At 46.3% G+C, this 25432-nt stretch overlaps 2 protein-coding genes across 5 annotated transcripts in view; one reads left to right on the top strand and one right to left on the bottom strand.

Moving 5' to 3' along the window:
* Positions 1-15426, top strand: part of Cdc42se2 (CDC42 small effector 2) — a 71954-nt gene extending 56528 nt beyond the window's left edge. For 2 of the 4 annotated variants that reach the window (XM_087574503.1, XM_087574504.1), the window contains 3 exons: positions 9304-9402; positions 12584-12699; positions 13251-15426. In XM_087574503.1, coding sequence (XP_087430629.1) covers positions 9304-9402; positions 12584-12682 — 198 coding nt within the window. In that variant the 3' untranslated portion in view covers positions 12683-12699; positions 13251-15426. 4 annotated transcript variants of the gene reach the window in all.
* The window catches only part of Rapgef6 (Rap guanine nucleotide exchange factor 6), a 449393-nt gene that overhangs the window by 253622 nt on the left and 170339 nt on the right, over positions 1-25432 (bottom strand). The window lies entirely within an intron of this gene.

Genomic DNA, 25432 nt, shown 5'->3' with positions numbered 1-25432 from the left:
TCCTTAGGTTTGGCAGCAAATGTCTTTACCTACTGAGCTATCTTGCTAACCTCTTTATTTTTGAAATGGGATCTCATGTGTCTCAGGCTAGCCTCAAGGTTACCATATAGCCACAGATGACTTTGTGCTATTTATTGTTTGTTTTTTGAGACAGGGTCTCTACAGAGCCCTGGCTGTCCTAGAATTCACAGAGATCTTACTGCCTCTGGATGCTGGGATTAAAGGTGTGGATCACCAGGCCCAGCATTGACCTTGTGTTTTTGGTCTGTCCTCCACCTTCCAAATGCTTGGATTATGGGTCCTGGGGTTTCATTTGTGTATGCTAGGGAGGGGCTCCACCAACTGAGCTGTGTCTGCAGCACAAAGCGTCTCTTGATGTTTATTGATCAGTGTGGTTTTCTATATCTCATATTCATAATGTCTGAGTACAAACTATTGGTTGTGTGTATATACAATATCCACACATGTATGTGTACATGAAAGCCAGAGACCAGTGACAGGTGCCTTCCCATGTCCTTCTGTCTTCCTCACTGAACTCAGCTCTCTGATTCAGTAGCATTAGTTGGGTAACGAGCACCAAACAGCCTTCTGCCTTTGCCTCCCCAACTGTAGGGTTATAGGCCCAGGTTTTTATGTTGAGCAATGGGGATCTGAACTCTGGTCCTCCTGCTTGCACGGCAAGTACACGAGTACCTGAGCGCCTCCCTCAGTGTATAGAGTAGATGGAGTTAATAACTGGGGAGGGAGCACTCAGGTTAGAGCTCTTATAGTGTACAGGAGACGGCAGATCAGACTCCAGCAACACAACCAGAAAGACAGAGAACTAACAGATAGCCATCTTGGGTTATGGCTTTGTGTCTTTAAAAATGTTCTCTCACTCCTGAGTTATAAAGATACACACCTGTACTTTCTTGTAAAAGTAGAACCAGTTGCCATATATAATAAAAGCCTCTGAAGTGAATTCATTTTATTTATTTGTTTATTTATGGAGACAAAAGTCTTCTTTGTGTGGCCCAGGCTGAACTTGAATCCATGTTCCTCTTGCCCCAGCCTTCTGGGTTTAGAGGGTTCAGGTGTGCACCACTTTGCTGGGCTTGGAAGACAGAATCTAATTGTGCTTAGTTTCCCGTGTGGTGACTTTTTGCCCTACAACTCCTTGCCCGTAGTTCTTTGTCTCGGTATGAGATCTATCATACTGTATTGTGGCATGCTACATACCTGTCTTTCTCACTTAGCCACAGGTACTAAAATGTGTCCACATGTCATGTGAGTCACACTCGAGTCTCTTTATTCTGCTTTTCCTGAGCTGATGTCATGGTCTCTGTTTTTCTGCTTTATATTGTCCTTGCATTTGTGAGGGCAGATCTGTCCTTTAGTTTTAAGTTTTGGCTAGTCTTAGTGGAATCTTCCATACAAATTTCAGTTTGTCAGGTTTTCTGAAAGACCTATTGAGATTTCAGTTGAGTTTCAGGATTTCAGTTCAGATTCATAAAACTGGATAAATATGCAGACTAGTTCTGAGAAAGCTTGCTCTCCCCACCCACCCATCCATCCACCCACTCACCCTTTTACCCACTCACCCACCCACCCACTCACCCATCCACCCACTCACCCTTCTACCCACTCACCCACCCACCCACTACTCACCTACCCACCCGCATACTCATCCATCCGCAGTCTCATGTAGCCCAGGCTGGCCTCAGACTTCCTACGACTTCTTCTGATCCTGCTTTCACCTTCCCAAGTGCTGGGGTTACAGTCCTGTACTACTGACCTGGTTTTATGTGGTGCTGGGGATCCAACCTTGGGCCTTGTGCATGCTAGGAAAGCACCCAGTCAGGTGAGTGACATTTCTAACCAGGAAGCTCTTGGGGGTAGCAGTGGGGGTGGGGCTTGTGTTTATGTCTTTAATTCCTCCATTGTTCTCTATTTTTTCCTCTGACTCAGGGTCTTACTGAATCAAAATTAGGATCTTACGTTGAATTCTAATCTTGTGCTGTCTAATTTTAATGTGCATAATACTGGTTTGTTTGACTATTAGATTATGAATCAGAGTGATGCACAAACTAGCAGTTTCTTGAAATAAAAATTCCCCAGTTCCATTCTTTCACCCTTTGACCCATGGGCATTTGCAGCCTAAGGTCAGTGTCTTTGTTGCTGTGAAGAGACAGCATGACCTAGGTCACTTTTATAAAGAACAACGATTAACTAGGGCTGGCGTACCCTCTCAGATTTAGTTCATTTTCCTCAAGGCAGGGAACATGGCACTGGATGTGGCTGAGAGCCACATCCTGATCTGTAGGTAAAGAAAAAGACAGAGATAGAGGGGGGTGAGTGGACGAGAGAACTGATTTGGCATGGGCTTTTGAAATCTCAAAATCTCAGAGGCCCCTCTTGGCACACTTCCTCCAAAAGGCCACACCCACTCTAACAAGTGCACCCTTCCTAATCCTTCTCAAGTACTGCCACTCCCTGAAGCCTGAGTATTTAGTGTGGGTCTGTCGGTGCTGTTCTTACTCAGACCACCACCCTCAGCCATTCTGGCCTTTTAAAAGGCCAGAGTCTGAGGAGGAATGTATCTATGAAGCTCCGCTGTGCCTTTAATTTCAAGTGTGGTTAAGTATTAATCTAACTCAGTACTTCTGTTTGTTTTTAATAACTTTTGTAGAAACAGCACACTTCATAGCCTCATAGCACCCTGTATACTAAGTATTTGTGGGACTGAAATTAAGAATAATGAAAAATAAAAACAGTAGTTGTGTTTTCCTCCCAGGTCTCAGATAGGTGTCTTTTCTGCTGTAGACCTGAGTGCAGCTCAGAAACAGGATTACCTTTGGGGAAGGGCAGAGCAAGCCAGGGCTTATGGTAGCTCAGACTTCCCTGGAGCCTTCCTGCTCCATCTCCCACCAAGCACTGCGGTCACAGCTGTGCGCTCCTTACCCGCACCATCTACTGCCACAGACACAAACCTCAGGAGGAAAGGCAGGAATGCCTTTTGATGAATGTGAAGAAAAACAACTGTTTTCAAATAACTTGAAAAAAAGCTGCAGCTTTCTTTTCCTGTGCCTACCCCAGTGCCTCACACGGAATCACCCAGTTCTGTCTGCAGGCCTGTGGAGAGCTCCCATTAGCTGGCAGCTTTCATGAGTTCTAAAACATTGCCTGAAAAGACTCCATTGTTGAAAGTCATCTGACCACATCTGGGAGATTGTTGTGTTTATTTAGAAAATACAGTGTGCAGTTACAAGTCCTGTTGTGTGGTGGCCCAAAGTCGGTGCCTTTCTTGGTCATGAATTCTTAAAGGGCCAAAGTGAAGTTGCCTCTCTGACACCAATAGCATGGGCTTATTTTCCCCTTGGGTTTTATGAAACTGCAAGAATGGAGAATCAGGCCTCTGCTTGAGGTTATTGTGGTCGGGTTCTGTCTCTCACATGACTGATACATAAGTACTTCAGAAACTTCTGTTTCATTCCTTTTAAACCAGTAACAGGCTGATAGAAAGGTTTAGAATGAAATGCTTATGGTACACATTTTCTGTAACTAAGGACACAGTAGAGATTAATTATCCAGAATTAATAACACATTGATTTGGCTAAGAGTACTTACTGGCCATTCTTCCACAGGACTTGATTTTAGTTCCTAGTACTCAAGTTGGGTGGCTCACAATGACCTGAAACCTGAGTTCTAAGGGATCTCACCTCCTCTGGGTACCTGTGCACACACATTTGTACATACATGCATTCACAATGTGTCATGTTAACACATAAGAAGAACATTCTCCTGCTCCTAGTAGGTAAGGTAGAGTAGGAAGGGGCCCCAAATTCAAGGCCAGCCTGGTTTGTATTGTTACTTAGTTTGCATAGGTAACTAAAAAATATGTTTAGCTCTCTTCTTCTCAGGAGAAAGGACAAATTGGATGTTTTTAGTGCTTGAGAGAGGAGACTCCATCATGATAAACTTTAGTCAGAAAGGATCCAATTAAAGTGATCAGGGACAACCTGATTTTCTGTGCTATACGACTTTAGAGATGTGAGGGAGGGTGGAGCCCACAGCACCCAGGGCTAAGTATAAATGTCCTAACTACAAAGGCAGGTGTAGGGGGCGGGAGGGGGGGTGGGGAAGGCCAAGACAGGGGATCACAAATTCCAGACCAGCCATGGATACCTGGCATGCTTCCACTGCCCCGCTCAGCCACCAACCACCAACCACACGGTATTCTTCAAGCATAAGGTGGATTTTTTTTTTCTTCTCAAGTACATGGTATTAAAATTTCAAGACAAACACAGATGCAGTTGTCAGCAGCCAGGGGAATTCCACAGTTGGGCCTCAGCAAAGCAAAAACAGGAAGCTTGAGAGGGCGCTCGCAGCCCTGCTGTGAGGACTTGGGTAGAGTCACTGTGTTTCCGGAACACTTCACTCTCACAGGGCACCTCATTAGCTGCCGGCCATGCAAATAATCCGGGTCATACTTAAAATGCTTTTCATTCTGTATAAGGTCTGGGGTTAGAGGCACAAATGGGAGCAGTTGTGCTAGAGTAGAGGTGGTTTGGCAAAAGTATCTTTCTATGGAATTTCTGCATCATTACATCATAGTTGGAGCGCCAGTGTCCAGTGATTTGGAGTTGACACAGAAGGCCTTGCCACCACCTTGTGAGCCTTGCCTTCACGTGCTCTGTACAGCTATCAAAGAGTTATGGAGTTAGGGGAAACCGAGCCGACCGAGATGAGATGATAGCAAGGAGTTCAGATTGATTTTGGTTTGTTGCCGTTTAACGGATCTCAGAGTTGTGTGGTTAACCAGGAGTGACTCCTGGCATATGTGGCAACAGCTGCCACCCTCAGAGTAACTGCTCAGAGGGAAGGAGAGCACACGCTGTAGATCCATTTAAGTGAACCTCAGTAGATCAGCACCTACATGGAGAAAGGATGGGGGAAGGGACTTTGGGAGGACGGGTGCGCTCACTGTGTTGACTGGTATGGGTTCGTGTGCTTGATCTCCACCCCTTCCTTTCTATTTCCATCTCTTCCTTCCTTTCGTCTTAAGGGTATCTGTGCACAGCCATGTGTCTTTGTGATGAGTGGGCTGGAGCCTTCCTCCCCACCTTTGCCTTTATGTGTGAGTGCGCCCTTGGAATGTGCTTGCAGTCTGTCCCTCAGGACTCAGGGTGCTGGGAGTACTGGGCTCACTATGGTAGCTGTTCTCTGAGCCTCACCCAGGAGTTGAAGTTGGTCACTTGGGGTAGGGGTGTGGGCCATGTGTAACTTCCAAGCACCACATCTTACTGGTGGGCATGGAGAGGGCCTGGTGCCTCTGCACAGTCTTCAGGGCCAGGATGATAGAAACTAGGGATGCCTGGAAGGTGTGGCTCCAGAGTATGCCAGGTCTAGAGAGGCCCTGCAGCTGCCTGTGTGCACAGCAGAGGCAGGCGCTCCTACAAGTCAGGTTCCCGTGAGACCTGGGGAGATGGCCCCAGTGCTGCAGATCCTTTGCCCCAGGACGTCCAGCTGCTGTCCTTTTCTCCTTGGGATGAAGCCTCCATCTCCACCCTCAGTTGGTACTACAGGGGGCAGAAGGTCTACTGAGTGGTCTTGAGATGCTGGAAATTGATCATGATTGGAGTATGTACAGGTAGGTGGGTGAAGTAGGATGACTGGCTTCCGAAGGCCACTTTAACGGTCATTAGCAAGAAGGAAAAGAGTGAGAATACTGCCACATCCACTTTTCTTTACTTTTCAAGATTCTTCTACAGAATTATGATTTATTGCCCCTGACAGGAACAGTGGGGGCAGGGGAGTAAGATGAGTGTGGTGGGTGCAGACACATGTGGAATCTGGGCTAGCCAAGTGTAGGAAGGGTCTGCACTTTCTCTTGGCTTCCTGCGACCTAGATTAAAGATGAGCAGGGCTCCAGGACACCCTTACTGAAGGCCTGGAGATTAGAGAAATAAAGCACAAATGACTTGGGTGATATCACATACTCATAATCCAGTATTTGGGAGGCAGAGGCTGGAGGCTCATTCATACATTCATTCATTCATTCATACATACATACATACATACATACATACATACATACGTACATACATACGGAGTTCCAGTATAGCTAGCCTATATAGTGAGACTGGTCTCTGACAATACGGAAGGAGGCACAGGTGAGAGTGTTGACTCACTGTTTTAGAGGTTAGCATTGCAAGCGCTCACCAGAGGCTTACTGTGTCAGTAGTGCGTAAGCGTGAGCTCTTGAAAAACCATAAGGGACAGGGAGATAGATGGTGTGGTGTGTAAAGGTATGTGCCACACAGGCCCAGTGACCTGGTATCAGTCCTCAGAACCCATAGACAGGTGGAAGGAGAGAACCAACTCCACAAGAGTGCCCTGGCACGCGCCTCTCCCAACACTAGTGATTATTACTACTCTTACTGTTGATGCTACCTAAAACAAGTTCTGCTCCAGAGTTGCAGCTGTAGGTCACGTGGCCTTGAGCACTTGCTGTGCAGAGGCGCACCTTAAGTTTAAAGGTTTATTTGTTTTATGTGGGGGTGTTTTGTCTGCATGTATCTTGAACCATGTGTATGCAGTTGCCTGAGGAGGCCAGAAGAGGGTGTTGGAGTCCTTGAAACGGAACTTACAGGTATGTGGGTGCTGGGAATAGAACCCAGGCACTATAGTATAGAATTGCCTGCAAGAGCAGCCAGTGTTCTTAAATGCTGAGCCATCTCTTCAGACCAATTATCCATCGTTGCATTCCCAGCACCCACATAAAGAGCCCAGCCCTGGAGGACAAGATGGGATGGAGGAGATCCCTGAAGCTTGCTGGCCAGCTAGCTTAGGCAGTCATTGGGTTCCAGGTCCAGTGAGAGACCCCATCTCAAAAGCTAAGGGAGGCTAGACCTGGTGGTACATGATTTTAATCCCAGTACTAGGAGGCAGAGGCAGTTGGATCTCTGTGGGTTCGAGAACAGCCTGGTCTACAGAGTTCCAGAACAACCAGAGCTGCACTATGTAGAGAGACTCTGTCTCAAAACAAAACACAAAATAAAAAAGCCTAAGGTAGAGAGTAAGAAAAAAGGAATTCATGAGATGGGTGGGTTCTGCACATTTGTATGAAGTTGTCAAAGAATAAAACAGAACAAAAGTATCTAAAAGAAAACCCACCACAGTCATGCTCTAAACATTTCTAAACTCAGTGGGTCATTTAGAAAGGGCATGGAAGTGTAACGGTGTGGGGCTGTCAGAGGAAAGGGGTTCAGTGGCCATGAGAGAGAATCTCAGAGGGGTGATGAGCATGACTGGGATCAAAACACTACATACACATGAGATTCTCAAAGAAATTTGAACAATGTTTTAAAGAAACTGTTTTTAAAAGTGAGGGCTAGTGGGACCTCTGGCCTCACAGGGGCCAGGCTGATGGAACAACCCTGGCCGAGCGCTTGCTTTAGTGTCCTTGCTGCTTTCACCCCGCCATAGAGGGAAGTCAGAGCTGACTGGACTGTGAACTTGAAGACTTTACACTCTAGCCTTTGTCAGTTCCTGAACAGAGCAAGTTATTTTCCTATAACATGTTATGAAGAAGCATTTTAAAATAATGGATGTAAACAAACCGAGTGCTCACTCTGTCTGTCTGTCTGTCTGTCTGTCTGTCTGTCTGTCTCTCTCTCTCTCTCTCTCACACACACACACACACACACACACACACACACACACACACACACACACACACACACACACACACACACAGCAAGCACATGGTCAGAAGTCACTGTGTCACCATGCAGTTACCAGGAATAAACCTCATCCCACTCAGAGAGGGAAGCACATGCCATTGCTGAACCAGGGGAGTCAAGTATTTCTAAAGAAAAGAATCCAGCTGCTTTTGGGTTTTGTTCAGCAACAATAAAAAATCAAAATATTGTAAGCTGGCTTGTGCCTTGTATATGCGAACTTTCCACTTCTCCGTGTTTATAGAAAGCTGACAGACAGGCTGCCATGAGCACTGTCAGATTTAGGACTTACTAGAATAGCAGCAATGTTGCAGTTTTATGGACCTGGGGTAGTCTTCCCTGAGGTTCCGTTCCTACAGTTTGTGGTTCCCTGGAAAATTTTGGAGCTGTGTGCTGTCACAAGGGAAGCCTGCTGTGAGGACAGTGACCCAGCTACACTGGTGGCTGCTCTTGTGTCATATCCAAGGGATCTGTGCAAACATCAGATGAGCAGGGAAGGGGCACTGGTGAGGCAGGAGGTGGGTGTACTGGGGAAGCCAGCGTACCTGCTTGGCTGCTCACTGGGAAACTGGCTACTGCTCCAGCCGATCGTGGTGGTCACACCTCAGGAGCTGGGGCAGGATGGGCTATACTGATGCGACCCCATCACAAAGGAAGCAAGCCCCAGCCTTGTTGGGTTTAGACAGGGCATCAATCAGTGCAGTGAATGGACCAGTGCTAAGTCTTGCCCCTCCCCCAAAGCCAGCTGAATTACAGATTCATTCCAATGTGGAGAGGGCAATTGGAGACAACCCAAGTAAATGACATCAGAATATAATCAACTTGTTATCAAGAGCTAGAAAGTTGGGCTTAAAATCAAGAGCATTGTGGTCAGGTCCCACATGTTCTTGACAAATGAGGGGTAATTTTACATTTGTCTTCTTTTTGACATAAAAATATGTATCAGTGGACATTATAGACTGTTCAGTGGTTTTATGTATGTTTAGTCAGATTAGCTAGTTCCTCAGACATCTATTATTTTACCTAGTGATGGCAGTGCGTGCTTCTATTCTCAGCATTTGGGAAATTGAAGCAGGATGGTCAGGAGTTCAAGGCCCGTCTGGGCTACATGAGAATCGGTCTTTAAAAAAAAAAATAAAAGTACCGTTTCTTTAGTTTTGTTTTTTAAAAAGTTATATATAATGTAGCCCGGCTGGCTTCAAACCCAAGGATACAGGAATGTGTCACCAGCTAGCTTAATACTTGCTCTTTTGTGTTAAAAACGAAAAACGTCCAGATGCCTTTTCAGGTAGAACTCTGATTATGTGGCTGCACACGTCCCAGCATCGTTGGGTGGGGGGGTGTTAAAGGGCAACCTCGAGGAGTTAGCTCTCTCCCCACATGTATTCCATGGATGGAAGCTGGGTTTCAGGGTGTACCTGGTAAGCTTTCCTAGCAGCCGAGCGGTTTTCACTGCCCATCCTCTGGAGTTTTGACAGTTCATTGTTTCAAAGAGAAATGAAAAGTATGAGAATTGGGGTTTCGGACCAGTGTCGGGGGAATAAGGCCTTTTCTTAACACATTATTTCTCCTATCTTAGAAGAGGCGACGACGGATTGACCGAAGTATGATTGGGGAACCAACCAACTTTGTGCACACAGCTCACGTAGGATCCGGAGACCTATTTAGTGGGATGAACTCGGTAAGTTTGATTGTGGGACGTGCATACGGGGACTGTGGGACAAGGCCCAGTGGGACCTGCATAACAGACTCACACCTTCAAAATGATTTCTTGGACTGTTGTGCGGGTCCCTTTTAATAACATCATGTCAAGTGAGTTCTGCAACTGGATTGTGCCAGTCATGGGTTGAAAATATTTGGAAAGGAGCATTGTCTGCATAGACCTTTCCCGTTGCCACCCCCTGAGCAGTACTGTCCAGCGTCATTTACATTACTGACACTATTTCATACTGCTGTGTACAATACAGTGACTTAATGTTCATGGAAGATGTACTGTATATGGAAAAGGCAGACCACGTCACGTCATGCAGGAGCAGCCACTCGTGAGCATGTGTTTTTAGACTTGAATTTGGAACCTTAGTTAATGATTGATTCTTATGCTGCCACCATGGGACTCAAAGGTCAGCTTTTAATTTACTATTTATGTCAGACGTGGTGTGTACTTTTAACTCCACCACTCAGAAGGTCGAGGCAGGAGGAAGATCTCTTGAGTTCAAGGCCAGCCTATTCTTCATAATGAATTGTAAGACAGCTGAGGCTAGAGACCCTGCCTCAAAAAAAAAAACCCACCCAAATAAACAAACACACACGCATTAATACATACTCTCCCGTTGTGAACTGCTGTTCACATACTCTAGGTTTAGTTTTTATTTATGTGTTGGTGTGCATGCTGAGCTGGTCTTCAATGTGAGCTACTGCCTCAGGCTGGTGGATGCTGGGACACTACTTGGCTACCTGTTAAGATAAAGGTAGCTGGTGGTGCTTGGAAACATTCTCAGTCTTGTTCGTGCACAGTTCAGAATTTTCTTTAGATTCGTGCTTGCATCGTCCCATTCGTAAGCTTCACGGGGTCTGCTGCACGCTCCGGCTGAGGCAGAGGCTCCTGTGCTGACAGCATCAGGTTTTGCCCTGGAGGCCACTGGAGTCTTCCCTGGAACTGACATGCATTCTGCAGAACCCGTCAGTCCTCTTGGGTAGCCATTTCAGTGGATGAGCCTGCTGTCTCTACAGCATCCGTCCCTCAGAGTGCTGAACTCTTGCTGACAGGGAGGTCAGTCAGGGAGGTTTTGGAAATTACTGCTGATAGTTCCCATCTGCATAAACTTGGCTGTGAGAGAAATTGTGTTTTCCTGTGTAAGAATAGTGACAGTAAGACAAAACCATGAGTAGAAATGCTAAACGTCCAAGGAGATGTTTGAACCCATCTGTCCTGAGACTGGAGCAACTCATAGGAACTGGCTTGTGTGTGAAGATGCCCGCCTGGCCTGCACCGCATCACTGACCACCTCTGAACACAGGGCTCCCCAAAGACATGCAGTGACGTACAGATTGATTTCTGATGGGCTGCATGGCACTGGTTGCTGCTGTTTACAGGCATAGACTGCCACACCTGCAAGCTGACTTTTTAATGCCAACTTCTTGCCAGCAAGAGCTTCGTGAGCCTTTAGTAGTAGTTTTAAAACACTGTACCTGCAGTCATGTGTCTGCTCTTACACACTCACACTTTTAGTTGGACACTGCAGAATTGATTTTTTTTTTTTTTGAGGAAACACACACCTTTTTCTTAGACTTGTGTGGCTTTGAGTTTGAAAGTCTTGACTGGTAGGTGGTCCTGGAATATCTGCAGAGGCTCTGTGTGTATTGGGTATAGACTGCTAAAGATTGGTATCTGAGCTGAGGTCACATTGCATCACAAAGGGATGTTGTCATGCCTCAGGGCTTAAGGATAAGCTGTACATTCTTACCAGAAGCAGCCATCAGTCATGAGTACAGGTGTTCAGTTGTAGTGTGTGCAATGCTACTGGGGTGAGATGCTTCACGGAAGTCAGTGTCTCCGAGTAAGGGCAGTGGAGTGGGTCCTAGAAGGCAGTGTCCTTAAGCTGTTTGGAGATGAAGAAGCTTAGCCCCCATATGTACTCTTCTAGCATCTTTAAATCTGTTATTCCAGAAATAAGCTAGACAAGCTTCTGTGATTGGGCAGTGGAGGGAAAAAGGTGGGTCTGGAGGTTCGAGAGTGGGGAGCAGGTAGAGAGGGAGAGGGAGGACGGAGGGCGAAGAGAAGCCACAGTGGACCATATCTTCGAGGCTGGGAGAAACCCAAGTAGCAAGGGGTCTCATAGCCAGGGAGTGTCAGCTCTGCCCGATCTTGGCACATAGCTTATAATTGTAACTGGATTGTGTGTTTTTCACAAGGGTGTATTAGGGCTGGAAATCCCAGCAACAAATTGACTAGGTGAAATAGTTGTCTGAGGAAACAGTTTATCTGACTAAACATTATACATAAAACACGGGGTGTTCTACAGTGTCCACTGGTACATGTCAAAATGACGACTTAGGAGCACCAGCAGAAAGCCTCCTTTATGTCTCAGTAAATAGATTTATGAACATGGTCCAAGCATCCCTTCTTCCCCTCAGGTCTTAGCTCAGGAAAGTGACCCTGCGTGGGTCCCCAGACTGTGGCTGACTGTCACTGAGCATCACCTCCAAACTTCCTGCATGGGTTCCTCCTTCCAGCAGTGTGGCCTGAATTACTCTCTGCTTCTAGAATGTTTCTAATTTACAGGACCTGGGTCGGAAGGATGGTGATAGACTGAAGGAAGGTCTTCTGCATTTGCCCTAGCACTTTGCGGTCCATCGGGATGAGACTCTGGTCTGACCACAGAGCAAAGCCTGACAGGCTGAGGCAGTAGTTCACTCGTTGACAGGATTAAAAAGTGAACATGCCTGCCCTGTGTCTGTGGACACCTTCATCAGCCTGTTGATTATGAATCGCAGAAGGGAGTGGCAGTTTCAGAAACCTTAGGCAGTATGACTACAAGTTCAAGGCCATCCTGAACTACTACATGAGGCCTTCTTGTGGGGAAAAAAAAACAAACTAAAACAAATTGTTCAGTATTGACCTCACCACTGGCACTATAACCAGGAAAAATTAAGATGTTTAAAAATGAATGTGTCCCAGTAAATGCTCAGTAGTACTCAGTAAATAGACTCACGGTGGCCCAGGCATCCGTCCTCCCTCTAGACTGTGGCTGACTGTCACTGGGCATCACCTCCAGATTTCCTGTGTCCTGAAGATGGAGGGGAAATCACTGTGGCAGTCTCTGGTTCCTGCTGTGCATCTGTTCTGTTCCTGTTTGTTTTAGGTCAGCTCCATTCAGAACCAGATGCAGTCCAAGGGAGGTTATGGAGGAGGAATGCCTGCCAATGTGCAGATGCAGCTTGTGGACACAAAGGCAGGATAGCCCTGGTCCCTTCATCTGTGAGTACCTCAGAGCTGGGGTGGGCAGCCTCTCGCTTAGCCAAGAGTCTTAGTCTCGAGGTTAAAAAAGTTACTCAAATTCTCTTTCTTTGTGGCCTTGGCATATGCTTGATTTTAGATTAAAATGTCAGGCCGTCTCTTCATCTGAAGGCCTTAAGAGACAGTTTAGGGAAAAGGCTTTGGCCTGTGATTCTGGTGACAAAAATACTACTTTGTCTTCTTACCAAGAGGGGACAGTATTGTGTACTGGGTAGTGAGGTAATTTATAAGTATTTCATTATTAATAAAATGACTTCTGAAAAGGCAAGACTTATTTACCTGAGAGTGTAAAAGATAGTTTGAATTTTTTGGTTGGATGTGGCAGCATGTGCTTTTAATCTCAGCATTTGGGAAGCAGAGGCAGGTAGATCTCGGTGAGTTCAAGCTAGCCTGGTCTACATGGTGAGTTCCAGGACAGCCAGGACTGTGTGTAAAGAGACCCTGTTTATAAAATAAAACAAAAAAAAAAAATCCTAAAAATACTAATTTGAATTCTTCTTTTGGTTTTGTAGGTCATTGTGAACTCCCGTATTTTCTCTGTCCACAGTTCTATAATATTTTTGTCTTGTGATTGGATTTCTTTTATTTTAATTATAAAAAAGAAGTGTGGCGGCAATCTGTTCACCCTGTGATCTCCAGCAAAGATGTTCCTGCTCCAGGGAAGGCAGTGTCAGGCCGACCTGCCTTGCCGTTAGCGGCATGCATGCCTGGGACTCTGACAGAGTTCTTTGGATCGTAGCTGAATTTTCAATGTTTAATTGACATGGATCGGATCTTAGCATGGTCTTCTTTGTGACTGCTAGCACTGTATTGTAATTTTCCATTTTAAACCTTTTCGTTGCACCTCCAGCCCCTCTGCCGTATGATTTACTGGTAAACAAAGAGCTGTAATTACTGCCATCGTTTATGTATATTTGGAAGGTATGAGACCCACAGCACAATAGTCCTTTGCAGCTGTGGAACGTGCGTGGAGTGCGTCTGCACACTCCATGGTGCTGCTCAGAGGGGACCCCATGGGACACCAGACCTCCATCCTGAGCTGCTGCAGCCTGAGGTGGCTCCCCTCTCAGAGGAGGCTCTTTACACATATTCCGAGTGGGTTCTGGTCTGACAAGAGCCGTGACAGGAAAGCCTGCGTTGCAGAGGCAGTGGCTTGGCTGTAAATGTTGAGTGTATTTATTTGAGAGTAAGGACCTGTGATTGTGAGCAGATGCAGTCTGGATCTGAGTGTGTGAAGCCCATTCAGTCTCTCAGCATCTCCGTCCTGTTAGCTCTTTGTGTTCCTGTCTGTTTTCTAAGACTTTTGGGGTCAGATTGCTCCCCCTGTCTGTGAGTTCAGATTCCGGCCTCTGCCACCAGCTGTGACTCGCAGGGTCCTTGGCCTTCCAGTGTTCACTTACCATGGACGCTGTGGCAGCTTCCAACAGCAGCCTGCTGCCTGGCTGCCTCAGTGACCAGCCCTCAGTAACATTCTGAGGGTAGTAAGAGGCCTTTGCTCAGGTCCCGTTCTGTCCTCTTCCCTGCTGAGTGTAAGTAGCTGGGCCCTGTGGTCCACAGTACTTTCTATCTGCCTTTGACTGATCGATTAGCATTTGTGCAGAAGATGGGTCTTAACTCAGATTAGAGCACTGAAGGCACGTAGGTCCTCGGCTAGAGAAGCTGTGATCTTTTCTTTTCTGCCTTCACCTGTCCCCGTCCTGAGAATGCTGACTGAAGAGCCACTAGGCTGAGGCAGGCAAAGCCAAAAGCATTTCCCTCTGTTTCTTCAGAGCGTAACTTACACAGGGTGGAACACTGGGTGACCTGATTCTTACCATTCTTAGGTGTCAGTCCTGAGCACAGAGGATTTCTCTGTCTAGGAGAAACGTTTTCTTCACTGGATGGACACTGCACTCTAGAGTCTGCCATTCTGCTTAGCCAGGGTGAGGTTCCTGCCAGGGCACTGCTGTGTGCAGACTTTCTGTATAACAGACAGGGAATTCTTGGCATCGTCGGCACTGATGGATGGGACAGCACAGGGAGCCATTGTCCCCTCCCCCATCACTGTTTGCTGCTCCAAGGCCAGTCATTAATAAGCCAAAGGCTCCTGAAGCCCATGATGGTCCTGGCAGCCTCTGACCTCTCGGCACAGTGAGACACTGTCCCCAGCACAGCGCCTGGTGCCCTGGAGGGTTCCAGTAAGGTCGAGAGAGTGTACAGCGTGACCTGGTACATGCTGGTTATGGAGGCCTGAGGATGCCGGCAAAGGTGCAGGGACATGTCCCACCTCCTCCAATGGGATCGTAAACCTTGGGAACTCCTCTGTTCCCCTAGTCACACATCTCATTTTTAAATTGGAGCTAATAGGATTTTGTACCCAGAATTTATTATATTGTTAATATTTCTCTGAAATACATGGTAACAACTAGTAAGCAGGAGAAACAGCAGATCGCAGCGGTGTGCTGGGCGCAGCTTCTCCAGTGGGCCTGGAAAGTGTTTGGTCATGAAACGGAGCTGTTGGTGAGAGCAGCTGCTTGATCTGCTCGGTGACTCGTGCTCAGCCCCAGAAGACAAGATGGACGTATTTTTATAATCTAAGCATACTTTTTTTGTACATTGTGTTCATTCTTGAATAAAGTGAGCTCACTGTTGGCTTGTAGATATTAAAAAAGAAAGTATTGATTTTGATTCAATAAATGTTTTCTTTTAGTCTTTGTTTGGATTTTTCTTCTCTTTTAATAAAATTTTACTCACCAAAACTTATGTAGAGAATCTTCTAGTGTTCTCCAGTGACAGCCCATGGGTGCAGACAACTCGTCACTCTTTTGTTTAACAGTTTTTTTAAACGTGAGCTGGGCGAGGTGGTTCAGGTCTACAGTCTGAGAGGTTATGGCAGGAGGATTGTGTAGTCATGTATCATGCCAGGACTACACAAAGAAAAGAAACCCTGTCTTAAAGAAAGTCTGTTCCAAAAGATAGTTCAAAAGTCTGTAAATTGTAATCCTTTCTTCCTTAAGGTCTCGCTGTGTAGTACTTGCTGGAACCTACTGTATAGACCAGATTGGCCTCAGTTTCTGAGTGACAGTTAGTTGCTTATTGCTAACCAGGACATGTGGCTGGAGTCAGAGGATAACTGTTATACCTGGAGGCAGGCTGGACCGCAGGCTCTTCTGCCGCCTTGGTCTAGACACACCTCCAGTAGCAGTGTCTCCAAAGCATCCTGTCGGAGTGGACTCACATTCAGCTGATTACTCCCTATGTGACGCTTGATGGCTTCGAGAAGGGTGACAGCCAAGCACTCTGATGCAGAAGAGTAAAGCTCAATATGCATCACTGTACTCACAAGAGCCCCAAAGTGGCAGGAGCCAAGGGTGGGTCAGTTGGACATAGAACTGCCTCATGGAACCCGATACACAGAAAAGCCAGAGCATCTGTCAACAGGTTTTGACCGCTTGCCCTGTATGTCCACAGAGAGGAAGTTGACTTAAGATGTTCTTTTCAGTGACAGGATGGCTCAGACTGTGAAGCCAATGGCCTGAGTGAACCTAGGGATCCAGATAGTAGACATGGAAAGCCAGCTGCAGGATGTCCTCTTGACCTGAACACGCACACGCACACACTCTTATGCCCACTCCTCCCCAGCAGGTGTGATTTTAAAAAGTAAAACCAGAACAGAATCTAACTCCTCCCCTTTACCAAATCACCTAAAGTGATTGGTAGGAATGGTCCATGGGCTTAGCAGTTAAGAGCACTGGCTGCTCTTGCGAAGGCCTGGGTTCGGTTTGCAGCACCCACGTGAGTGATGGCTCACAGCTGTGTGCAGTTCCAGGGGATCGACCTCCTTGTCACTTACACTCAAGTACACATACACACACACCTCAAAAAGGAATAAAGATTGCCTACAAATGAAATACTTGTGAGAAAAATTAGATAAATGTTGGAGGGATGACTATGATAAAGCAGGATTGCTACACACCTTTAACTCTAGCACCCCTTAACCATTACGTATATTGTCTTTAAGTCTCTCCCTCCAATCCTGTGTAACAGTCAGACCTTTTGTGACCTGGCTTCAAGTTTTGATGGTTTTGTCCCCATCTTCATTTATATAACTTTATTCTATCTAGAATAATTTATCCCCTTTATTAGAGATAAGATCTCATATTGACATCATTTGTAACAAACTTAGGGGCTCGTTGATCCTAAGAGAGTTCACATCTCAGCAATGGCTTTAGAGGTGTCAGTAACCCAGCCTTCCTGGGACCTGACAACACCTCCCCAATTTCAGGAGATTACATCACCCCGTACCATCAACAAAAGAGCTGGGAGGAGAGAGAGGCCAGGGAACATTTGTTTTGCTCATTGCTCACTGCCCAGGTTCTGGGTGAGACTCACTTGGGACCTAACATACAGCATGTGACAATTTTCCAACATGATCCATACCCACAAGACATTTTCCTTCCTGTATAGTTATGAACCCAGTGATCTAAATATTCATAACTACTCTGTCTGCAGGTGGAGGGAGACACCATGAAAAGCTTACTAAGTACCCCTCATGAAGACACCAAGGTGCAGGGTAATACAATCATTCTATCAAGTGGAATAACTGCCTGTCAAACTGCTAACAATTTTTTTCTTTTTGTTCTTTTTAAACTTACAAGTATCTGCAACCCTGGGACTTCTAAACAGCCATAAAAGCTTATGTCTAAGGGTCTCAAAAGCCGTGGCATCAGGCTGTTTTCCCCTTAGTCTTCTGTGAAAAGTAAAAATAAAATCAAGAGTATCCAGGTGTGGAAGGGCAGAGACAAAGGTAGACCTCAGGCGTAGGGCAAAGGAGTCCCAGTAACAACATAGTGTCAGAGGAACTGGCTTGGAGACCCAGTAGAAACAGCAGACGCTAGGATACAATAAAGCTAACCCCAGTCATCCTCCCCAGAGTGCACAGCTAAGGGACTTCCCATAGAAAAACTGGCCGTGCACCACAGGGGTTGCTCTGAGGTGGGGCCCAGGATCCACTTGGGTGGACAGGCTTCCAGAATGCCTGGGGTCTTGGCAGAGGTAGGGGAGGGGGTGGGGCTGCCACACTCCTGCCAACACAGTAGCTCAGGCAATTCTGCCCCAGCCAAGTTTGCAGAGCTCAGTGGAGGAGGCTGTAATGTCTCCTCATAACCAGATGGAGGAGCCCTTCCTTTGTCTTTAGTGATATCAGAGCCATTCTTTTGTTCTATGAATGGGATCGAAGATTCCTTCTTCCTTGTGGAATGAGTCCCTTGTTTTAGTTGGTCTTTTTGTGTCAAAAAAGAGATCTATGGGACAGCAGCTCAGCTCCAAGGAATGCGAGGAGCAGGCTTTAGGGCTGAACATGAGCTTGCAATCTAATTTATCCATCTTAACCTAGTTGAACCAGTGGCTAATTTCCTCAGAGAAAGTTCTTTCTAATCACCCTGGACAAAGGGGTCTCTGTAACATATAGAGTTCTCTAGCAGACAGGCAGAATATTCACTCATGTCCACTCAAAGACTGCGACATTCCCTCCCATTGTTTTCCTATGTCAGCTGTCTTAGGAAGGATCTTGGAGACACACATCCCTACCCTACCTGTTAGCTCTCCTAGAAAGCTTCCTTAGGGCTTGAGCAGAGCCCTCTTAGATCTTGTAGGGTTGAGACCTGGGGCCCAGGCTCAGCACCTTACCTTTCCCTGCAACTTCCCGATCTCTGAAGGAATCTGGAGTAGTGATCAATGGAGGGTCAGGTCACTTTTCACCTTCCTGGGGCTCCTCTTTTCCATCTAGTTGAACATTGTTTCCAGCAGCACAAGAATCCAGGGTGTAGGAACATCTCGCTGGGGCCTCCACATGCTATAGAAGTAATGTCTTCCCAGTGAGGAATACTCTATACACTCAGATTAACGAACGGAAAGCTCTTTGACAATGGTACACAACTGATTCTAGCTGATGTACAAAAGGGGACCAGCCTGGGACAGAAGCTTTTACCAGCTTGTGAAGTCTTTAGGTTTATTCGCTCTACATATGCTCTCGCCCTCTCCAGGTCTCAGCTCCAGGTTACACTTTGAATATAAACAGAGACAGGAGACCACAAACTGGACACTAGGACGAATGGAGAGTTGCACAGCAAAGAGATTGCCAGGATTATTTTAAGTACACCAGTGTTGTCCTTGTTGAACAGCTGTTTCTCAAAGTCATCTTCCCACCAGGCAGAATTATACTTTTCCTGATGATATAGCACATGAGACAAAATGGCCGATCAAGATTTAATGACTGTTGTGACACTGCACCACCCTTTATGGCCATATTACTTGCTATGGGGATGGGCCTCGTGGGTGATTGTAAGTCAGGGTTGTCCCTTGCTATGGGAATGGAGCCCAATTGGAAGTCAGTGAATAAACATTAACAGAAACTTCCTCAGCAATCCTTAGTCTCAGCTGTGGTACAGAGTTTCTATAGTTTCTAAACAGCATGGTTAGAGTTAAGGCCTAGGTTACTGTTACCTGGCTAGCCTGCCATCTTGTGCTGTTACTAATGGCATAGAGCAGCTTTCTCATATGCCGTTACTAGGCTGTTCTGTGCCTTCTTGTTCTTGGAAACAAATCACAACAGAACAACAGAAGTCAGAACTGCTTTGTACAGTGAGCCACAATGAGCTTGGACCTGAACCAACCACTGAGCAGCACTACCCACACCTGTGTATGAGCTTTTATGGTATTTGCCTTTCTAAGCTACCCCTGGGATGGACCCCAACATAAGAGAGACGCCTGCACCAATATAAGAAACTATTTGGAGTAAGACTTCCATTTTGAGTAGGGTAAAGTTTAAGTTCCTAAGATCTCTCTAGGAACTGGCATTGTACTGTAGTAAGAGACTGTCTGTGGGTCACTGACACCCTAGTTGACAAGTTAAGACATAAGTGTTATACAAGTCCCATCCTGGTTGACACATTAAGACATGAATGTTAGCTATACAACAAGGACATGTTCCTAAGGAAACCTCTTACCCTAAATCCTGCCTGGTGAAATAATTTGGCACAGATATTTTTAAAAGCCATATACAATCTTGACACATCAGTCAGTTCCAAAGTCTGACATGTGGCCCTGATCAGTCTTGGGGTGTGGTGTTCAATAAACTATTCCTATTTGACTAAGATCAACGTCTGAGTGGTTTGTGTAGTGATTTCCAGACCCCAACAGTTAGCACAGTATGTTCAACTTTGTGTATGTTACTATTTATTTTCTAAGCAAGTTTTTATTTTTATTTTTTTGTTTTTCAAGAGTTTCTCTGTGTAGCCCCGGCTGTCCTGGAACTCAGTATGTAAAACAGGCTGGCCTCCAACTCACAGAGATCCACCTGCCTCTGCCTCCCAAGTGCTGGGATTAAAGGAGTGTGCCACCACACTAGGCTAAGGTATTTGTTTCTTAAAAGTAAACCTCCCGAGTGCTTGCCTAGCGAGCGCAAGGTCCTGGGTTCGGTCCCCAGCTCCGAAAAAAAGAAAAAAAAAAAAAAAGTAAACCTCCCACTGGGGGGGGGTCACATAGCAAATATCCTGCATGCATATCAGATGCATATGGTTCCTAAGAGTAGTTAAATTAGTTATGAAATAGCAATGAAGTACTTCTATGGTTAGGAGTCACAACACGAGGAACTGAACTAGAGAGTAGCATTAGGGAGGGTGAGGAGCACTGCTTTAGCACATCAACTGTATTTTATCAAGTTTCTCCTGCTTTATTTCCACTTCCTGATGGTCGGAAGCAGGTGCTTCTAGCACAGCACAGCCACCAGCCCAACACAGGGAACCATGGAAGTTTCCGTCTCACGGGATCTGGCAAGCTTGCAACCCCAGCTATAACCAGTCTGCAGCCACACAGCTCAGCAGGCTTACCTCCAGGTCTCTGTCCCTACAACTGGCCTCTGACATACGGACAGTAGGGCAGCCTGACTGGGAAGGGGTGAGGCCCATGCCTACTGACAGCTTCAGAGTAACGGGCTTGCAGCCACGACCTTGGAATGACCTTGGAATGTTTGCAGTCCTCACCTCTATGGTCTTCAGCCACAGAGCAGCAGAGACGCACAGCAGCTCGAGCCTCTGGATTTCTGACCCATAGAGAAGCGCAGAGAATGTAGCTCAGGCTACCAAGTTTGTGCTGATCTGTAGTATTAACTAGGTGATACAACAGGATACAGGAGAAATCCAGCTATCTCGACAGACAGAGGGGAGGCATTGACAGAGCTCAGCAGCTAGTAAAGCCAAGGGTAGAGAGAAAGCTGGAACAGAAGGGCCTTTCTGAGGAAAAAGTGTGTGTGTGTGTACATAAAAACATATACATGCACACACACACACACACACACACACACACACTTTGGCAAATGCAGGTTCTGTATTGATTGTCCTCCCCATCTCCTTTTCTCCCTTTCTTTCTTTTTGGCCCAGCTGGCCTGGAGTTCGGGTAGCCTTACCTCGAGTTCTAGGATTAAAGGCATACACCACCATGCCTGCCTGGCCCTATCATTTCTTAGCATTATATTGTCGTGAAGAAAAAAAGAAAGTCTATACAACAAGAAGGCAGACACAGGTCTTTTTTCTTTTTCCTTTTGGAGCTGAGGATCGAACCCAGGGCCTTGCGCTTGCTAGGCAAGCGCTCTACCACTGAGCTAAATCCCCAACCCCCAGACACAGGTCTAAATTAGTATTGGCAGAAGCAAGGCTGTCAGATGCCATATCAACATTAAAGACCCATTTTGTTTTCTATTTGTCAAGACTAAATAATTAAACATTGAAAACACAAAAGCTACTTTTCAAAGTGAAGGCATGGAGCAAACTCTTACGCAGTGTGTTACACAAAGGTTGGAGAAATGGTTCAGAAGTTAAGAATATTTGCTATTCTTGAAGAGGACTTGAGTTCAATTTCAGCACCCTTAAGGTGACTCACGACTGTCTGTAACTTCAAGTCCAGGGGATCCAGTGCCTGTTTCTGGCATCTAAAGGCATCAGACACACACTGGCACACAGATATTCCTACAGGCAAAAGCATCCACTTACTTAAAAATAAATAAAAACCTTCGCATGAAGAATAAGGCCATGAGCCAGACACAGAAAAAAAGACATCATCTTCCATTTGGGGGGCTGATGCACAGGGGTGATGAGTCCGAGGCTGGCCTATTTAGAACAGAGAAGAAAGAAAAAGAACCAATAAAAAGAAGAATTAAAGCCATCCAGAGTTATGCGTGCGAAGACTGCCTGTCATGCTGACGGACTGCAGCATTAGTGTAGGCTGAGAGGCAGGCCTTCTCCAGTCACACAGGGACAGTCTACCCTACGCAACACAGCCACAGCACTACAGCATGAGGCAGAGTGGTTCTGGGAGTGAAGACAGACCACACAGTCACAGCAGACTTAAGAGACACAACAAGAAACACAGTCATATTCTTGACTTAACAGCAAAGATAACTGCTGTGTGGTGGGAAGAAAGTGGCTTTTCAGTAACCGTGAAAAACTATGGGAGCTGCAGATATAGACCTGGCACCACACTACACACACGTGCTCTGAGCATCATATATGAAAGGACTAGGAAAATATTCACGTAGAAGCGTGGGCCATAAAGAAGACACATTAATCTAGTTTGAAATGAGGGATTTTTTTTCCAGGGCCAGAGAGCTAGTTCAGTGGTTAAGGGATGATCGCTGCTGGGGGAGGTGGCACACACCTTTAAGGAGGCAGAGGCAGGTGAGGGGGAGGGGTTAAGGGGATGTTGGCCTGGAAACCGGGAAGGGGAATAACAATCGAAATGTAAATAAGAAATACTCAAGTTAATAAATATAAAAAAATTTTAAAAAAGGAGGCAGAGGCAGACGCAGGTCTATCTCCATGAGTTCCAGCCATAGTGAGTTCCAGGCTAGCCAGGGCTACATAGTGAGGCCTTATTTTCAAACAAACAAAACAAGAAGTGATTACTGCTCTTGCAGAGGACAGATGTTTGTCAGCACGCCGGCCTGCTCACGATTGCTTGTAATTCCCAGGGAACTTCTGACCCCAAGATGGCGTTTGTTAGCCACCACTCACAGACAAGCTGCTGTTACACAGGTTTTCTTTTCCAAGACAGGGAGGGTTTCTCTATGTGGACCAGGCTGGCCTCAAATTGAGATCCAGCTACCTCTGCCTTCCGAGTGCTGGGATTAAAGCATGGGCTTTCACACTCAGCTCCCACCTCACTGTCTAGCTGGCTTCTTCCCTCTCTGCTGGTCAGTCCTCTCCATGCACAGTATTTTAGGGTCTGCTCTCCCTCCTCCCTTAGGTTCCCTGCCCACATTTCCTGACTCACACCGGTACCCCACTTTCCATGGCGCATACTGAAGACCTGAAGCTACGGGCCGCATGTCTTTGGGTCTGGGTTATTTCACTGTCTATTGGTGGCGCTGAGGATTAAATCCAGGGCTTTGGTTATGCTATGCAAACTCTCTACCCCTGAGCTACATCCCTACCTCACTTGTTTCCAATTCTGTCCATTTCCAGTAAATTTTACTTCCTGCACAGCTGAAGTACGAGGATGTATGACGTACTGCAGCCTTGCTACCCACTCACTAGCTGTTGGGCAGTTAGGCTGTCCCCGTTTTCTAGCTACTGTAACCTCTGAAAGGATTCAAGGCCCACTTCTCAGGGGACAGGGGCTGGTACTCTAAGCTTGGCTGAAAATCTAGGTCTGAGGACGTAATAGGCCCATGCAGGAATAGTATTTCTGATGGTTAACTAAATGGACACAGCAACACACTGCCTTCAAACACCCATGCTTATACCTGTAGACAGAGTAGCCTTCATTTTTCATCAGAGGCCTTTCCTCATAGCACGCAGAGAATGAGGGACAGTTGTGGGCTCAGCCCTGAGCAAGTCACTTCACCCCCACCCTTAATGCTTAGAGCACACCGTGGAAGAGGGTATTGAGTCAGATGACAGGTGAAGGGCTACAATGTACCACGGAATGATACCATACAATGTACCATGTGGCAAAATCACAGCTCGGGACAACTGTGGACATCTGTGCTGGCCACAGGAGACCAGACTGTGAACAGACGGCCAGGGAGGTGTGGGGCTCACAGGACCTTCCACCTCAGAACTATTGCCAATACATAGACTGACTCTACGAGTGAGAACTACTGTCTTTAGTGGTACTCAAGTTGTACTGAGCCCACCAGGCTCCAAAAGGCAGCTTCACACCCATGGATACATACATGGAGCCAATGGGTCTCTAAACAAGAAATGAATTAGAGAGATTTGTGAGGGGAGTGGGTAGGGGTGGAGGGAAGGTGGGAGGTGAGAGCCATCCGTATGCTGGGCTTACCTGTCTTAAAACTAAGCCAACTAGGTCACAGGCTGGGGAGATGGCTCAGTGGTTAAGAGCCTTGACTGTTCTTCCAGAGGTCCTGAGTTCAAACCCCAGCGACCACGTGGTGGCTCACAACCATCTGTAATGGGATTCGATGCCCTCTTCTGGTGTGTCTGAAGACAGCTACAGTGGACTTATATATAATAAATTAAAAAAAAAAAAGAAAAAAGAAAAAAAGAAAACCCGGTCATGTTGTAGCATGGCGCCACCTGGTGTCTCTGTTAGTTTTTTTTTCTTCCCCAAGGCAGGGTTTTTCTATGTAGTCTTGGTTGTCCTAGAATTCACTCTGTGGAGCAAGTTGGCCTCAAACTCAGAGATCAGTCTCCCTCTGCCTTCCAATGCTGGGATTAAAGATGTGTCCCACAACCACGTGGCTGACTCTAAAAGGTTCTTAACTTTGCCCTGGGAGAGAGTCTTCTCTCCAACCCCCAAAGAACTCAGGTTGCAAAGACTCAAAGCAGAAGCCCACATTGTAAGACTGGCTGAATTACTACATTCACTCCCAGTCTCCAAGTGCCCTAATCCAAACTGAAGAGAGCTCGACCTCAAACCTGACCCTGTACTGTTTAAGAAATGCTTAAGTTTAAAAATGGCTCTGGCGGGTGTGTCGACGCCTATGTGGGCACATGCATACAGACACAACTCTGGAGAGCTAGGTCTCTGCTCCTGCCTTTATGTGGATTCAGTTGTTCGGTCTGCAGGTCATGATTGCCTTTTTGGTCTACACTTTACCAGTCTCCACTGGAGGTCTGTGAACCCAAGTATCTCCCTACTTCCCAGCCTTTGTGTTTAGAGACATTACCTATGCCTTCAAATACTGTCAAGTCTATCCTTTTTTTTTCCTTTTTGAGACTGTAGCTTTGACTGTCCTGAAACTCTATGTAGACCAGAACTGTCTGGAACTCACAAGAGATCTACCTCTCTGATAGCTGAGTGGTGGAATCAAATATGTTCTTCAGCATGCTTCACTCAACCATTCTTTTAAAAACCCCAAATTTCAATAGATTCCGCCCATGCATGACTTACCAGAGCAGTAGTCCAAGTCTGTAATTGTTTTGAAAAGCTTTTGACAGGTTCAACTGCCCAACCCCCACTCCTTTTCATTGCCAGGTTAGCCTTAAGCTCATGATGCAGGGAACGATGGTGGGCTTCTCATCTCTCTGCCTGTACCTTCTGGTATGGTGGTCGGCAGGTCTTCTCCCACCAGGATCAGTCACTCTTACCAGCTAAAACCGTGGCTCTTCCATTTTCCTTTCATGGTTCTGGGGAGCTCTCCTTAACAGCAACTCACAAGCATAATACTGTGAAGACCACAATTATGGTCCCTTCT

The sequence above is a fragment of the Rattus norvegicus genome, chromosome 10 (genome assembly GCF_021556685.1).
Source record: "Rattus norvegicus strain SHRSP/BbbUtx chromosome 10, alternate assembly SHRSP_T2T, whole genome shotgun sequence".
In the NCBI taxonomy this organism is placed as follows: domain Eukaryota; kingdom Metazoa; phylum Chordata; class Mammalia; order Rodentia; family Muridae; genus Rattus; species Rattus norvegicus.
Note: the sequence above shows the minus strand (reverse complement) of the source record. Positions and strands in the feature narration are given on the sequence as shown.